The 19,133-nt window shown below is 36.4% G+C and overlaps 1 protein-coding gene across 3 annotated transcripts in view; it reads right to left on the reverse strand.

Annotated features, from left to right (window-relative positions):
* MOSMO (modulator of smoothened) overlaps nt 1-19,133 on the reverse strand; it is a 96,095-nt gene that overhangs the window by 4,825 nt on the left and 72,137 nt on the right. For 2 of the 3 annotated variants that reach the window (XM_073215463.1, XM_036992389.2), the window contains exon 2: nt 14,812-15,024. In XM_073215463.1, coding sequence (XP_073071564.1) covers nt 14,812-15,024 — 213 coding nt within the window. Of the gene's footprint in view, nt 1-6,402; nt 6,794-14,811; nt 15,025-19,133 lie in introns of those variants that run through there. The other variant, XM_036992388.2, reaches the window with a different exon arrangement.

Consider the following 19,133-nt stretch of genomic DNA (forward strand, 5'->3'; position numbering starts at 1 on the left):
GTCAGGACACGGCACTGATTGTACCGATTTGCCCAAACAGATAATAAAACCAAGATTGATACAACAGTGACCAAGTACACTGGCAATATTTACTACTGGAGTTCCATAAAATGGCCAGTTGGGGAAAGCCACATCTAAAATGAGATCAAATTCTTGAGTCTATTCCTTTCAGCAAAAATAATTAAAACCATCTTGGCAGAACCAAGTCTTTGCAAAACATACCAAATGCATGGCTTCAAGATAGCAGAGAACCCACAAGCTTGAAGAAGCCTCCAGAGTTTTCTCTCAGGATCAAGACGGTGCTTGCATCATCCTGGTCCTCTTTGTGTATCAACATTAGAGCACTGTGAGGTCAGTAGTAAAGGTCTTGGATCCACAGAGAAATCCTAAGTAGGTCAATGAAACTGGTGGCATATTATGCAGTCAAATACTTATAAAGGCAGATCTAGGCAAGGGTCTTTCAGGAAGTGCATCACTGCAACAATTCTGGCAGATCGGTGACTACATCTTTCAAATTTCCAGGAAATATGGTCTCATAGTCTTCCTTTATAACCTAGCCCTGAATTTAATTATGATAATTCAATTCATGCTTAAAGCATTGTGCTAGGTCTCCAGGGAATATGAGAAAGCCACATTTTTTGCATTCAAGAGTTTATAATCTAGTTATATAGAGAAGTGTTTAATAATAATAAAAGCAACTAAGATGTGAATGTTTATTTATGTGCAAAGCACTTTCCATGCTTTATTTCATTTAAACCAACAATAGGCCTATGATGTAGGTACTATTAGCCCCATTGTACAGATGCCAAGGCTCACAGAGGTTAAGTGATAATATTAAGGTTCACACAGCTAGAATTGTGGAACTGAGATCTGAATCCAGGCAGTCTACTCCCCTCAAGTAAATTCTGCTTAAGAGATATAAGCAAAAGAGTAACAAAGCACAAAAAATTAGATATATTTCAAATATGGGAAGGATTAGGGAAAACTACAAGGAGGTAGTACAGACACAGCCAAGATAGCAGGTGCAGTGACAGAATAGAAAATAGGCCAGTTTGTCAGCATAAGATGAAGAGGGATGGGAAATTAAAAAGAACAGAAAAATAGAAGAGACAGCCAGAAGCCAGATTCATGGAAGGGTTTTCAGTGTTATGCTAAAGAAGTGTGGACTTCATTCTGTAGACAGTGGGAATGACAGAAACTAAAATAAAGAAATGATAATGCTTTTTGTGTTAAGATTAAGTTGGCAGGAATGACTTGGATGGATTGAAGTGAAGGAAGACTGGTTCAGATGGCTATAGAATATGAACTGTTCTAGGTCAACTGTCCAAGGCCTTTTTGTCAAAGACTTTTTTTTCCTGTTGAGTGCTCTTGCTAGTTGTATGACTTTGGGAAAACCAATATGCTTTTCTGAAGCCTTGATTTCTGCATCTGGAAAATGGGAACACCGGACATAATCTTTTTAATTTCATCTACCTCTAAAATTTTATGAGTCTTCACATGAAAAAAAACTTCTTGAAATTTAATCTTGGGGTCTTAGTCTATGATTGGAATTGAGTCTGATTTGTACAAACCTCAAATGGGCTTGAGATTCTCATCCCAATGTATTCTTCTCCTGGGAAAAGAACCAAAACTCTAAAAAATAATACAGGGTTATGCTTTCTATCTTTAATACCATTTATAAATAACTACTCTTATTTTGTTGCTGGGTAACTGTGACCTAGAAGAGTTGACTTTGCATAAAAGGAACCCACAGCCCTCTAGTCTTGGTGTTTTTCCTATAATCCTCTCGTACAGTGGTTTGTGTTGATGGAATACTAATTCAGAATAAAGCATTTCAACTCATGTTATTATTTTTGAAGCCAGTCTTTTTGCTGCTTTTTCCTAAGGTATTATCAAAAAGAAGGAGAAAGTGTTTCCCCCCCCACTCTCTTAGAAATTCAGTACAAGTCTACCATTACAATTTCCAATTGACCTATTCACTAATGTTTTTAGAAAAGAACTCTTCAAATACCTCTAATCAGTGTTATAAATCAGGGTAAGAATGGGTGGTACGAAGATAAGGTGATCGATTAATCCCCATTGCCTGGAACTTCCCCAGTATGGCACTGAAATTCTCATGTCCTGGGAAGACTATCAGTCTCAGGCAGAGACGGTTGGTTGCCCTAGAAAGATGTCTTTAAGACCCAGAACCCAAGATGTCCAAATTCTACCTTGTCTTAATCTCCCAACTCCCTGTGAGGCTCCTGAAGAAGCTATATTAAAGAAGCAGCAGCAGCAAATAGTAAATACAGTGTCTTCTTTGATTATTAGTTATTATTAGGCTGAGCTAGTCCTGGGACCCCTAGAGAGAGCTACAGCAAAGCTGTAATGGGGTACATGGACAAGTCTCAAGACTAAAGGGCCTTATTGCTCCTTCAGCCCAAATTTTAAATCTTAGCAGCTAAGATCCTTTGGTATGTAGTAAAGTAAAAACATAAGCAAGGAAGAAAGAAAAGGAAGATAGCTGGCTTTGGGGGCCTTGGCTCAATGAATCTTTCAGTCCATGGAAACATGATGCAGAAGATAGAGCCACATGTGTGTGGTCTTATATTGCTGAGTGGCTCTTCTTATTGATAAATGTGGCCCTAATCCATATTCTGGAATAGTAATGGCATCTATTTCCTAGTTGGGAGCTAGAAGCGGGGGTAGAAAAGAGGGGAGACACCCTGTCCCTGCACCCTCCATCCCATATGATGTCAACAACAAAACCAAACCTAGAGGCATGGAACTGTCACTGAGTGAATATATTAAATCTCCAGAAGAAATCGGTTTTGAAATACATTTTTTAAAAACCAAAGCTTATTTCAAAGTAATAGAAGCCTTTTTAGTTTCTTTAGTAGACAATTTATTTTGATAAACTTGCTCAATAACAAAAATACAAGTGAAGAAAATTATGTTCATTTTATACAGTTTGTATTAACAATTGTTCTGAAACTATTAATTGAAAAATGTTATAACCAATTAGAAAACAATTCTTAATAAAATTTGGGGTAATATACAGACCTTGATCATACACTCTAAAATCTCTTGAGGTGATACAACTAGTAAGTCCTGTATAGGAAATTCAAACTACACAGGCCATGTTTTTCCTTCACATATTTTTATCCTTCAAAAATTAGTTCTGAAAGACAGCTTACTGTTTTGAATTGTGAATATAAGTTTAATTTTTAAAAGAAGATCAAAGTGGATTGATAAAATAGTTACTACAAGCAGAGTAACTTGTGGCTAAAGTCTTTTAATAAAGACAAAATAAATGCAACATGTTGTTCCCAAGAAGCCCATGATGCAAAGTAATATCTAAGAATATATCTGAAGTTAGTTTCCAATGCTTTTTCAGGGCCTTTCCTCTAAATCAAAAGATTGTATGTCACCAGGACTATTTATTATTTTATTTAAGATTAAACAGTGAATAAAGCAGAAAGGGTAAGAGCCAATAAAGTGTTTTGGTCATCTAGAACATTAAAAAGGAAAAAAAAAAAGAGCCGAGCTCCAAAAACAAAACAAATGGAACAGAAAATAGGTTTATAAGAAGTATAAGAGTCAGAAAAATTACAAAATTACATACACACATTAACAACATAGAACATGGATTACCTTTGGAAAGAATCATACTGAAATGTTTACTTTTAATGAATCGAAGATTTTTCATGTTTACAGATGTTTAGGCATGTTCAATAGGAGCTTCCAAAAATTTCAAACTAGTTAAGTCCTGTGCAAATAAAACCTATAAATAGTTTTCAGCAGATTTTACAGTGATATTCTTAAGTATGAGAAGAATGTACACAATGTAACAGACAAAAGTTTGACAAATGATTGCACCATAAAACAGTGTTTTATATACAGCTTACAAGATATGATTTCCTGCTATAAATTAATACTGTACTATGTAGTACTTATTATAGTGACCTTTTTAAAAGTAACTGCTGACAATCGTCTATCTTTTCACTTACAGGATTTACAGAATTTTTATATGAATGAGTCCATTTCAATGTTTGGTCTGGAAGAGTACAAAGATTTGACTTCACATACTACTTGACAGGAGTTTTAATCCTGGGTTAGAGTGCTGACTGGTTAGAGGGGGTTTTCCTCTGTCAGCCCATTATGCACTAGACCTCCAAGACAATGATTAAAGACAATTTAATGGTTTGTGTAATAGATACAAATAAAACCTTAAATTTTGTAATTATATGCAATACCACTGTAAGTGAAAGAAGTAAACAGTGGGGAAATTCTTAGCAGCTGAGAAACTTTCTCTCCCCATGCTCATGATCCAGTTAAAAATACTTTGAGAAACTATTTACAATAAAATTAATCTTTTAGAACAGAAAAGCTCTTGGTTATATCATAAATTAATTTGAACCACACTTTGCTAACACTTTATCTCAGTGGTATAATGGTGACAACAAAAGCTTTCCTTCAAAGTGATCCATTTGATTGAGGACCGATCAAACCAATATGGAAACTGCAATCCCAAATGTCCATAGAACATGTCCAGTGGAATTAGAATTGACTAGACATCATAATACTTGGGGAAAAATAGTCTTCTTCAAACATTTCCCCAAGGTTTCTTTGACCCTGGGAAGGTAAGTGTGTCATTTCCACAGAACACTCAAGGAATGCACCATAGTGGTGGACCACCTCTTCTCCCACCTCCTGAGGGAGCTGAAACACTGGGGTTTGCTTTCACAGTCAAATACTGCTGAATTGACAGTAAGATAGAGGAACATCAAACAAGCCAGTGTGAAGCACATCAGGCTCCTCCACTTCCTCTGTGGAATATCTGAGGAGGCAGCCCCATCTCTGAAATAACCATTCTATAATTTATAATCTAGCTTTTTAAAAACCAGTGCATTCATTTGTTTGTGTGAAGCATGGACTACATGGGACTTTAATTCTACTGATAGGGACATTTGGGTTGCTGTCTCATTATAAAGAAGAAAAACTTAGCTCCACTGCCATGAATTAGCCTCCTGCCCCACATTTCAAACAGGAAATTATCTATAATGTTCACCCAATGACAAAACAATTCAGCACTGACATGAAGGCATGGAAATGTGGAGAAGAGAAATACTGTATTTCAAAACTATTTGTGTGTTGAAGGGTTAGCTGCAATGCTTCTTTTAGGAAAAAACAAAGCTGTGGGTTTAGTACAGCCCTCTAAAGTAGATGCAAAAAGGTTAGCTTTTAGCAAAGGCATACAGCATATACAGAAAATATTGTATTGTTTAGGTTTTGGTAAAGGAAATGTATCAACAATGCTTACAGATGAAAAGAACATAAATTTATTTTTTAGAGCAGAGTGAAGTTAGTGTTGTAGATAGCTAGAGTATTATAAATTGGTATTCCTAGTGAACTTTTTATTTATGTAAAGTTGTGTGCTTGAACATATAAAATGCATTATTAATGTAACAGATCGAACCAGTAGAAAAAGAGAACCTCTGTACAACAGACAACAGTTGCCAATAATTTAAAGTGTCAGATTCACCAAATTATAAGATTTGACATGATCTTACTTTCTACTATCATACAAATAAATTAACCCTATAAAGAATTTAGCTTAACTTAAAATTAACGTAGAAAGGTATGGGATTATTTGTACCTATTACAAAAACCTGTTAAAATCAAGGGCTGCTACAAAGAATGAGGTAAACTGAAGACTCTCTCCACTACGCAGCCTTCAGATAAATGGCTTTTTTTCTATTGAGTTCTAGGCTTGCACACCACAGTGTTTTGCTAGCAAAGCATTCAGAGTTCTCTTCCAGGAACTGTTTGCATGTGTGTGTACATAAATTTACACACACATACACACACACACACACACACATATATACATACTGTATACTGCATCAGCAAAATATATATATTATATATATATTTATATAAATATAAGGAACATTTCCCCCACCCACCCACCCCAACATGTTTTGTAGTGTTTGATTTTTGTTTTTTTGTACACAGAGAATGGGGAATTTCAGAATTTTTACATACATTTTAGCAAACAAGTTTGATCTATTGGCTTCTTGGTGTAGTAATGCAATGGTAATCCATTCTGGAGCCAAAGGCTCATACCATTACAAGGAAACTGTGAAAACTAATTTCTTAGGAGGTGAGGCCAGCCCCACATGAACTTCTCTTGTATCACTCTGGTCCACCATGACTCATAAATACTTAGACCTCCCCCCCACCCACCTCAAATGAATCATCAGACGTTAAAAATGGAAAAATGGAGTCGCCAAGGGCCACATGCTTTTCAGTATAAAGCATTCTCCTTCACTAGGTTGCTATCACAGTGCAGACCTGACTGCCTGAATATGCTCAGGAGATTTAGTCAATATTGTCTATATTTGGTTATGGAAAAAGCTCTCCTTTTTTTTTTTTTAAAATCCAAAGTGCATAGTGAGAACAAATCAAAGCATTTTTTTTTCCTTTTCAGCATCAGTTTGATCTAAGCATCTTCCTACAAGAGGACTGACTACTCAGACGCCTTACCTTTGTCCTCCCCACCCTCCAAAAATAAAAAAATAAAATAAAATAAAAAATAGTAGAAGAGTCGAGCAATTTAGACATTCTCAGCCTGGTAAACAAACTTTGCCAGCAAATAGAAGTCCTACTATTGTAAAGAAAATTGATAAGACGAAAAGTACATATGATGACCCAACTACTGTGTTGTTGGGTAATTTATAAGGTTGACCTCCAACTTCATTGATGTAAAATCCTATTGGAAATATTAGGGCAGCCATACAGAAAAGGATCACTGCAAAACAAACCAAAACACAACATTAGTAATGCAGTTTGATTAACAAAACAATGAAAACTTGGCACGAAGGAAGTTTATAAGAAAGGTTGTGGATTGATAACATGGTCAAACCTGTTAAAACATGAACCACTTGTCAAAAGACCTGCATATACTACATATGACATCCCAAAATCCTAACAATTAAATGCAATGGAAGTTGGGTTAGCCTTTTTATGTGTTATGAGATTTTGACTACTAGCATTGAGGAAGGTTTCCAAATCTAGTTAAGTACTTGCATATACTATTCTTGATTATTTGAAGTAGTGATTAAGACCTCTAGCTGAAGTCAGACAGGGTCTAAGCTGTGGATCTACCATTTACTAGCTGTATAATCTCAGGCTTCTGGTTCCCTTCTGAAAATGTGGTAAATAACTAGAAGGATCAACAAAGCAATGTCAAGTCCCTGGCACAGCACCACGTTGACAGCAGGTGCTGTAAACATTGCCCATTATTATCATCAGTTATTGTTCTGACAGTTCTCTGCTCCTTGCAATTAGTATTAGTTAGAAGGAACTGGAGAAAAGGTACATACACATATATCTTATTCTGATTTAAATATCAGCTAGGGGAAAGAATCTCAGACTTCTGGGATGATTAGCAAATTGTCTGAAGTTATCTCTTGTCATGGACAATGTTTCAAAAAATAAAATCTGTCAGGTTCATGGACAATGTTTCAAAAAATAAAATCTGTCAGGTTTCTGAATACACAGAGGTTAAAGTGAGGCAGGGTGGGGAAACCTACCTTGAGTTTTGTATACAAACATAATGAAATATATTATTTGCTAAAATGTTTCTAGAGAGGAATGAGAAAGCCCAGAGTCTGGATATAAGCAATTCCACAGTACACTGCTTGAGGAGAGTGCTCTGTGCCACCAAAGAGGCACTCTTCTTAGCAAACAGAAACTACCTATAGTTAGGCTACCTTTTAAAGGAAGTATTTTATGTTTTTTGAAAGCATATTGGTGAAATGTTCATAGGTCATCAAACTCCTTTGGAGACAGAAACACTTCTTCAGTGTAATGTGAAGACAGGTTACTATAGTCACTGAAGACAGGTTACTATAGTCACTGCATATGAAGAGTTGAAGCTTTTTATTATTAATGAATGAGAAACCTTTTCCATTAAATCTATCCCCAGGAACACTGACTCAGTCCTAGATGAATGTACCCACTGATAGCTGTTCTAAATTATGTTTGTGTTAATCAATCAACAAAATTTAATAGGAGAGTCTTTAAAAAGCCAATTAGGAATCTTTTCCTTAGAAATAGCTCAAGAAATGTATTAAAAAGTAAAATTTCCTTAAGTAATACACTAGCTTAAGAAACATACCAGCATTCTTGTTCGCTTTGCACCGTTTATGCGGATTATTTTATATTATACGGACATACAGCCTACTTCATTTTGAGTGAATGACCACACCAAACAATGTTACGTAAGTGAATCTGGATTCTTTCGGATATCTACCCATATGAAAATTTCAGGTATTAAGTATTAGATCATTTGGTCTTTCCATTTTATAGTCAGCAATAAATAACTTTATTAGTGCTGCCAATGCCCACTTATCAGTGTTATCTGTAACTAACTTCTTAATGGTTCTTATGATTTAATATAGCTTGGTAAGTAAAATGAAACCACAATCTAAGTAGCTACACACAATCTAATAAACAATGGGATAAGGTTATGTTTTAAAAATAATTTGTTTCTTTGGTCATCACCCCCTTTCCCCTAGCAGCAGCTAGGGTCTCCCTCCATCTGTAGAGGGGGGAATGAGACAGGGACCAAGGGCTTAGACAGAGTAGGGTGAGGGCCTCTGGAAAAAACAAAGCAAGATAGATAATCCACTGTGAGATTTTCTTTGGCCTGCTGGGGGGCCCAGCTTATTTTTCTAACTTTACCCAGGTGCTGCTTTTCTTCCTCCAGCTCTAAAGAAATTATTTGCAACTTGGGCAATGTAGCAAGCAAGCCCCAAATAACTAGTAAAAACAGGAAGAATTCCATCTTGAAAATAAGATTGCACCTTAAAATGCAATTAGTTAAAGAGTAAGTTTCTTAACAGACAATAACTCAGCCCACCTTGGGAGCAAACCAGGCAGTCTTGAGTGATATGCTCCCAGGCCAGGAAGCTACTATCCTGGGAGGAAATCAGAGCAGTAAAATTCTTGTAAATAACCAGGAAGACTAATTAGAAACTTAATGTCTCTTCAAAGATAAACATTTTGGGACCATTTTGCAGGTGTACATCCCTAGACCTCTGTCTCTCAACTGGCTACAAAACCCCTAGATAGTGCACCACCCCAGGGCTCTTTTGTCCCCTCCTGGCTTGAGCCAGGAGCTCTGTCCTCTCGCTTTCTCTCTAAATAAAAGCCTCTGCCTTGCTCTCCTAAAAAAAAAAAAAAAAAATTACATCATCCATAACATCAACAAAAAGGACAAAAACCACATGATCATCTCCATAGATGCTGAAAACGCATTTGACAAAATTCAACATCCAATCATGATAAAAACTCTCAACAAAATGGGTATAGAGGGCAAGTACCTTAACATAATAAAGACTATATATGACAAACCCACAGCTAACATCATACTTAATAGCAAGAAGCTGAAATCTTTTCCTTTAAGATAGGGAACAAGACAAGGATGCCCACTTTCCTCACTTCTATTCAACATAGTTCTGGAGGTCCTTGCCACGGCAATCAGACAACACAAAGAAATAAAAGGCATCCAGGCTGGGAAGGAAGAAGTTAAACTGTCCCTGTTTGCACATGACATGATATTGTACATAAAAAACCCTAAAGGATCCACTCCAAAACTACTAGATCTAATATCTGAATTCAGCAAAGTTGCAGGACACAAAATTAATATGCAGAAATCTGTGGCATTCCTATACACTAACAATGAACTAACAGAGAAACCAGGAAAACAATTCCATTCACAATTACATCAAAAAGAATAATATATCTAGGAATAAACCTAACCAAGGAAGTGAAAGACCTATACCCTGAAAAGTACAAGAAACTCTTAAGAGAAATTAAAGAAGATACCAATAAATGGAAACACATTCTGTACTCATGTATAGGAAGAATTAATATCGTCAAAATGGCCATCCTGCCTAAAGCAATCTATAGATTCAATGCAATTCCTATCAAAATACCAACAGCATTCTTCAATGAACTAGAGAAAATCTTTCTAAAATTCATATGGAACCACAAAAGACCTCGAATAGCCAAAGCAATTCTGAGAGGGAATAATAAATCTGGGGGCATTACGATCCCCAACTTCAAGCTGTACTACAAAGCCACAGTAATCAAGACAATTTGGTACTGGCACAAGAATAGACCCATGACCAGTGGAACAGACTAGAGAGCCCTGATATAAATCCAACCATATATGGTCAATTAATATACGATAAAGAGGCCATGGATATACAATGGGGAAATGACAGCTTCTTCAACAGTTGGTGTTGGCAAAACTGGACAGCTACATGCAAGAGAATGAAATTGGACTACTGTTTAACCCCATATACAAAAGTAAACTCAAAATGGATCAAAGACTTGAATGTAAGTCATGAAACCATAAAAATCTTAGAAGACAACATAGGCAAACATCTCCTGAATATAAAGATGAGCAACTTCTTCCTGAACACATCTCCTCGAGCAATGGAAACAAAAGCAAAAATGAACTCATGCGACTACATCAAGCTAAAAAGTTTCTGTACAGCAAAGGACACCATCAACAGAACAAAAAGGCATCCTACAGTATGGGAGAATATATTTGTAAATGACATATCTGACAAGGGGTTAACATCCAAAATATATAAAGAACTTACATGCCTGAACACCCAAAAAGCAAATGACCTTATTAAAAAATGGGCAGAGGCTATGAACAGATGGTTCTCCAAAGAAGAAATTCAGATGGCCAACAGACACATGAAAAGATGCTCCTCATCACTAATCATCAGGGAAATGCAAATTAAAACCACAATGAGATATCACCTCACACCAATAAGGATGGCCAGCATCAAAAAGATTAAGAACAAATGCTGGTGAGGATGCGGAGAAAGGGGAACCCTCCTACACTGCTGGTGGGAATGTAAGCTAGTTCAACCATTGTGGAAAGCAATATGCAAGTTTCTCAGAATGCTCAAAATAGAAATACCATTGGACCCAGGAATCCCATTCCTTGGAATTTACCCAAAGAATACAACTTCTCAGATTCAAAAAGACATATGCACCCCTATGTTTATCACAGCACTTTTTACAATAGCCAAGATATGGAAGCAACCTAAGTGTCCATCAGTAGATGAAGGGAGAAAGATGTGGTACATATACACAATGGAGTACTATTCGGCCATAAGAAAGAAACAAATCCTACCATTTGCAACAACATGGATGGAGCTGGAGGACATTAAGCGTGAATGAACTAGAGAAAATAGTTCTAAAATTCATAGGGAACCACAAAAGATCTCGAATAGCCAAAGCAATTCTGAGAAGGAAGAATAAAGCTAGGGGCATTATGCTCCCCAACTTCAAGCTCTACTTTAGAGCCACAGTAATCAAGACAATTTGGTACTGGCACAAGAACAGAACAATAGACCAATGGAACAGACTAGAGAGCCCTGATATAAACCCAACCATATATGGTCAGTTAATGTATGATAAAGGGAACATGGATAAACAATGGTGAAATGACAGCCTCTTCACCAGCTGGTGTTGGCAAAACTGGAGTGAAATAAGCCAGGCGGAGAAAGACAAATGCCAAATGATTTCTCTCATTTGTGGAGTATAACAATGAAGCAAAACTGAAGGAACAAAATAGCAGCAGACTCAGACTCTAAGAATGAACTAGTGGTTACCAAAGGGTAAGAGTGCGGGAGGGTGGGTGGGGACGGAGGGAGAAGAGGATTGAGGGGTACTATGTTTAGTACACATGGTATGGGGGATCACGGGGGGAACAGTGTAGCACAGAGAAGGCACACAGTGGATCTGTGGCATCTTGCTGTCCTGATGGACAGTGACTGCATTGGGATATGGGTGGGGACTTGATAATATGGGTAAATGTAGTAACCACATTGTTTTTTCATGTGAAACCTTCATAAGAGTGTATATCAACCATACCTTAATAAAAAATTTAAAAAAATTATTTGTTTATTAATGTTGATTAATCTAATCTCAAGAAACACTAAAATAACTTAGAGGTACTTTAGAGAGCTGCAGATATAGGTGTTCATTCTGTTAACTGATCTGCTAACTTCATTCCTATCCTTTCTCATTTTCTACTGTAAAATAAAAATCTATCCTTTATATAGAGTAATCATTTAGTGACTAAAGTAGAGTTTAGTATTTTACATGAGTTAAATATTTTCCTATATTGGTTAGGAAGTTTTAAGGAAGCAGTGAACTCCTATTCAATCTAATCTTGGGTTTTTAATCCAAGGAACTAGATTCTCCATACTTCTGGGTAAATTTAATATAGGTGGACAAATTTTCTTTTAAGCTATTGAGACCTGTGAAGTTACTTCAGATCTTATATTATGATTAATTCTGATAACATCTATCAACTTTTGACAATTAAGGTCTGGGTCCTAAATAATCCTGTAAAGACAAAAGTTTATACCCTCAATGGCACAGATTTCTTGGTCATGAGTCAGATATTGGATGTATGGGTAGATGAGGATGTAAATTAGGGTGGTAAAGGGAGGACAAGGGTCAGACTTGAAGAAAAAGATACATCTTTGTTACCCTTGCCTCACAGGTAAGCCCCATCATGTGTAGCTCTTCTCTGAGAGATATTTCCCCACTGTGTAAACCCATAAGAAAATGTCACTTACCCTCATTACCAAAACTACAGCTCAAGTGGAATAGAATTAAATACAATAGAGGTGAAGTATATTTTCAAAGGCTGAATGGAAACACTAGGGGGAGCCCAATCCCTTTAGGAATGCCACCCCAGTAGATAAGCTCTGGTAACAACAAAAAAATATATTTAAGGAAGCTAAGAAGAGTAAACGTTATCTCTATGCTTACTTTGACAACATTAACTCCAAGCTACGCTGTTGAGCTAAAAAAATCAAGGTGCAGAATAGTATAAATAGAATAAATGTATATTTATAGAACACTTGCAGGAATACATACATGTTTCCACACATAGAACACCTCAGATAGGAAATCCTAGAAATTAGTACCAGTGGTTGCTTCCAGGAAAGAGGTATTGATGGCTGGGAGGGCCAAAAATGACACTACTTTTCACATGATGACCCTTTCATAGACTTTGAATTATGTATGATATGCACAAAAGTTAAATTATTTAACTAAAAAATAATGGAAAAACCCATTGTATTTGGAGATTTATACACTCAAACATTCTCTGTTGAAGAGGAATGAAAAAACAAATAATTCCAGTTCTTTCCCTTTAATGGGTTGTAAGAACCAATGGCTCATGTGAGCATCTGAATGCTTTGACACATACTACTTTGCTAAATTATATTTTAGATTTCTGGCATTCAGAAATACCGCATTCTCAAATTTCAACTACATCCAGAAACTAAAGCTTTCTTTGATTTTATTTTATTCACTTCTATTTCAATAAGCACTTTTATCTGTGAGTAAAGATTGTCTTTAAATTCCTCACCAAAATCGTTTAATTTAGCAGCACTGTTTCTACAACCACCTCCAAACCCACTATTTAGAAAAGAACTATTTCAGGAAGTCTGTTTGGCTTCAAGCAAGATCATCAACTTGTTTAATTTCTTAACTGGGATGGAACTTTTTACATGAAAGGCAACTTGACTTAAATTTTAAAATTAAGGGAGATATAGGGACTAAAGCAAAACAACAGAGCCAGAAACATTTATGTTAAAGAGAAAGTTTCACAGAGAGATGGAGAAATATAAGACTTGTGAACTAGTATTCCTTGCCTATGGTCTTTAAGGCTATGTTGGGCTTTAACATTAACAGGAGTCTTCATACAAGCTCAACATGAAAACATCAAGTGAAAAAAGTAAGTTGTATTATAATATTCATTATTAAAATGCAAGCAAATCTGAGATGATTTTAAGGCACTGAATCAGGAGTTAAATTCTCCTAGCATTTGGCATGGGTATTATTATCCTACTCCCTAGAGCAGGGTTTTTCCATTGGTCCTTATTGCCATTTAGGGCCAGAGAAGTCTGTGCTGTAGGGCTGTCCTGTCCTGGGCACTGCAGGATATTCAGCAGGCTCCCTGAGCCTCCCTGGCCTCTACCCACTTGATGCCAGCAGCAGCCCTCTAGTTGTGACAATCAAAAATGTACCCAGCCATTGACAAATGTCTCCTACGGAGGAAACCTGCTTTAGAGAGAAAGCAGCAGAAATAACAGAAATATATTTCCTTTTTGCATTTTTGTTAATTTTAACTTGGGAAAAGCCTCTGATGTGTTCTGAAATAAAACCAATTTTGCAAAGTACAGAGAATGTATAATATATATCATACCCTTGGGCATAGCTTAATGGAGTAGCAAAGGTTGATAAATGATTATTAAATGACCAAACATGTTGAGTTTTTGATGGCCACAACAATTCACAGTAGAAACTCAAACTCAATGATATTAAAGAGCAAATCACCACCTTAACCTAATTGATACTTCTATGTATTTTCTTGTAGATTTATCTTTATTTGGTAGAAGATGCCAAAACTTTCAAAAGGAAGAGACTCAGGTGAGTAGTACCACTGAGTCACAGACCTGGAACATTCCTGTCACAATGTGAGCAAAAAAAAAATTCATTAAAATAGCACTTCATACAAAGTAATTAAGGTTTGGATGTCCTGGTGTGGTGAGAATTCTGCAGAACTGATGGGACTCTACAGAGTCTGTCTGACGGCCATACACAAGTGGTGATCTCTGATGATTAAGGAGTCCTTACTACTGATAATTGCTTATCTTCATAGAAATACCAGTAAGTGCACCTTCCAGACAAATTTAGTAAGCACAGGTTACTTACTTCCAGTAAATGCTATCCATCGAGCATATTTTGTAGCTTCTCTTCGCCAATGGGAAGCCACCAGCAAGCCGCATGTAACAGTCAATGAAATGATTCCCATGATGATAAAAAACAGTGTGGTGACCCACTCTGGAGGAAGCCGAGGTGGGATGCATGTCCGGTCTCGTCCATGGATTGTTTGACACTGTCGCACAAGGCCCACAGTGAGTGCTCCTGCGGAGAAGCAAAAGTTGGTAATATTTTAGTGGGTTTGGCATATCCAGGGAATATTCCCTACCAATACTCCTTTAGTCCTTCAGTATTATTTCTCTGTGTGTGGGTCATTCAAGCACTGAATTCCACTGAGTCCTACTCTTCAGCACTCTGTTGTAGTTCACAATGTAGTAATACTTGGCTTAACCTACAAAGTGAACTTAAAAAAAAAACAAAAACCACAAAGCTTTTTTCTGAATACTTGTATCAGGTGCTGTTCTAGGCTCCAGAAATAGCCATGACCAAGATAGATGAGGCTCCTGTTCTTGCTGAGCTTACATACTAGCAAAAATTGAATTTGAATTTTTCTATTGCCAGATCCAAGACTCAGTATATATAGCATTTTATTTTGGCTGAGGAGAAAAACACTATTCAGGAAATTGAAAGCAAACTTGAAATATGTCTAATCACAATATATAAATTAAATTAAATAATGTACTAAACACTAGAACCAATATATTTATAAACTAAGAAGTTTAAGAATAAGCATTTTTCCATTAAATTCAAGAAAATGGAACAGGTCCCCTCATTTGGTTAAGTTCAACAATTTTTGTACAAGTGTTTACATTGCCAAACTATTACCACCATGCTTCAGCAATAGATTCTATATAATTTAATTTTAATTTAATTCCATTAAATTCAAGAAAATTAATTTAACTGAATTTCGTTTAATTTAATTCTATTAAATTCTGGAAAGTGGAAAAATTAGTAGGTCTCCCCATTTGGTAAGTTCAACAATTTTTGGCAAGTGTTCACATTGCCGAACCATTACCACCATACTTCAGCAGTAGAGTATAAAGACATTGGTTGTAATTTTTCAAATGCCCCCTCCCAATTAAATAACACAAAAGTGATTTTTGTAAAACATCAAGTACTATGTTTACATAAACATGTTCTCTTGAGGTAAACATAATTTGGGATGAATTTACAGAAACCTAGATAAGTAAGGTGAAAGTGTAAATTATTTATTCTTTCCCACTAACATGAACAAAGCAAATGTTACCTTTGAGTAAAACCTGCTTGTTTCCCCCTTGAAGAGCAACTGCAAATGGGAAAACAGTTGCCAAAAAGTACAAGAAAATAAATTTCTGGAGCCATTACAACCGTAATCTATTTCTGCATCATTTTTGGTCTTAATTATTTTCTCAATATTAACAACAAGACATTAACCTCAAAACAATAGCACTTGCCACAAATTCCTAGAGGCATTTTGGGAAGCTGCCCTGGCAGAAGATGAGCACGCAGGGTAGATCTGTGTACACAAGCATATGTGTGGGTGGAAGGACAGGGCTTTTCTGCAACTTGTGTTTTAGTCCTGACACAGGTTTAGAAATAAAGGAATGTGTTCAAAGAAAATAAAGTGGAAAATCAGTTCTGCTTTCAAATTTGAGTCGTAGTTTTTTTTTTCTCTAATGCTAACTCTGACTATAACTGTGGGTAGAGTAGGAGACAACTCAAACAAGTTGTACCTTTTTCTCTCAAATCACCTAGTAATTTGGCCCATTCCTGTCATCTTTGCATAGATGCAAAAACAGCATTATAATTATCTCCATGGAGGCAAGTGGGGGTTGGGAATGGAATAGAAAGTGAGTAAACCTTCACAATAATGCCACACACTTTCCCTGCTCTAGCTGTTGCTTGGAACTGAGCAACTTAGGCTCAAAGAAGTGAATCAGTTCAGTTTTGACAATTTTTAATGTCTGAAGTATCATGGTAACTGCTTGAACCTAGAAAAGGGGAGTGGGAAGCAGGTAGCAGGCACCAGGGATTGTATAATTGTTCTTAAAGTGAAACACTAAGAAGTTTCCTTGAAAAGAAAACTTGGAGGGAGGGGGTGTCTTATTATGATAAAGTATTTATTGTGAATTGGGAAATAAAGAAGGCATTCACAGCAGTGCTCAATAACTAACAGAAAACTACTACTGATTGTTCAGCAAAAGACTTGGAACAAATCACCCTCTGTAGTCACTATTCCATTTATAAAACTGTATTTGCTGTAAGAATAGACAGCAGGCAATGAAAGATCCCCTGACAAAATGCAGTACTGTGGATTCTGATTTTAGCAGCAACTTTCTGCACACATTCATTTAAATACAAAGAAAGTTTCACTGGTAACTCCATACAGCTCATGGACTTAGATTTACATTTGAGAATTATTTTTTTTGGCAAATATTTAAAATTGCAGGTTCAGTAAATTGTAACTAAAATATCTCTCCTTCAAAATACTTATGAGTATCCTTATGCTGCCTCTCTTACTTTCTCTTTATGGCAATGAGCATTAGAACTCAACTTTACCTTAACCTCCTGTACTTGTAGATTATTAAGCTTTCTGACGAGGTTTGATTTTTCCTCCTCTCCTGACTAGCATACCACACCATGTGAACACAAATAAAACAAATAAGAAAATGAAATTATAGCTATACCTTCTACAAGCCAAGTGGAAACAACCTGACAGATGTCCAGCTGTAAAAAAGAATTATGCTCTTGTATTTAAAGAAGTCCTTATCAACATAAGTCAAGACCAAATATTCAGCAGCTACATTCTGGAAGAAAAGAAAGCTAATACTAACCGACAGCCAGAAGGTATACTGTATAAAGAAAATCAACTTGCAAATATTTTATTGAGTGTCTCTCATGTGCTCAGCATTGTTGGAGTGGTCAAGATTCCAAAACTTTCAGTGAAAACAGACTTTCTCCTCAACATTGTTGCTAAAATTCATTTTCTTGAGTAAGACTCTAGGTGAACATGATTGACCTCATAGTTAAAGGTACCAGTGGCAAAGGTAACTGCGCTGCTATTGTTAATCTTATAGACTCAAGTTCTGTTAGTACCAAACTTCACCAAGTTTTAAAATTTCATCTTTTACCTCAAAAGAATCATCTTCTGCCTGTAGATTTAAATCCAACTCTTACATTGATTAGCCAAGAGCTTTTATATACACCAAATTCTCTGGACACCATTTAGTTAGTATCACACAGTTGTGCACTTGATATTAAAGTAGCTCTTTACCCCAAACAGAAAATGAGCTTTTCAGGAGAGAACTGAATCTTCTACTTCATTGGAAGCCCTCAGAATGGCCTGCAGCAGGGGGCACAAAGCAGGAATTAATAGACATTTGGTGAATTTAAATGAATTAGAAACCATTAAATTTAAAATCATGCTGCATCAGTAGGTTCTCCTCAAGACCTCATCTTACTGTGATTTCCTGAAGCACACCAAGCATAAGCTCAGCCATTTACTAATTTTGTTTTATCCAACAGTTCTTTGCTTCTTTAAGAGGTCTGTAATTCCATTCCCTAAACAGCCAATCCATCTTTACCCTAGAGTTGTTTCTTAGGTAACCAATCCAGCCAAATAAAAGACTTGCACATAATAGAATGGAAACCAAACCAAGAACTACAGCTTCCCACATGCCTGTCAGTATCTCACCTGGGTATTGTAACACACAAAAGGAAGTCTTAATCTTACCCATTAAGCAGGATATGATAACTACAGTCTTTTGACACTCATCATCTGTAGATCAGACACTATTAAAATGATTTAGCACAGCCAGTCTGAGCATGTCTACAACCACAATGAGATGGTTATAAGGCATATTATTACTACATGTAAAAGCTGTCATAGAAACACAGGGATTGTAAAGCAAAGAGGCCCACAAACCCCCCCGAGTCTGTCTGAGCAAACCATGTGTAGAAATTGCCCACCAGTCCAGCCTTAAGAGAGCACTGTGATGACATGGTTTCTCAGAAGTCAGTCAGTATTGATACCTTGTACAGAAAGTGAAGATTCACTTTTTTCATGTTTTAAAAATTTTCTTTATGTCTTTCATTTTCAAGTGTTTGACTATGAAACTGCCTATCCTAGGTATGGATAACTTTCAGTCTATCCTACCTGGAATTTGCTAAGATTCTTCAATATGCAGATTAAAGTTTTTCATCAAGTTTGGTAAGATTTTAGCCATTATTTCTTCAGACATTCTGCCCCTTTCTCTCTTCTCCTTCTGACTCTCATATGCTGAAATACTGGATACTGTCCAATGGGTCTCTAATGCTCTGTTCATTTTTTATTA

Source organism: Manis javanica, chromosome 10 (assembly GCF_040802235.1).
Source record: "Manis javanica isolate MJ-LG chromosome 10, MJ_LKY, whole genome shotgun sequence".
Lineage (NCBI taxonomy): Eukaryota > Metazoa > Chordata > Mammalia > Pholidota > Manidae > Manis > Manis javanica.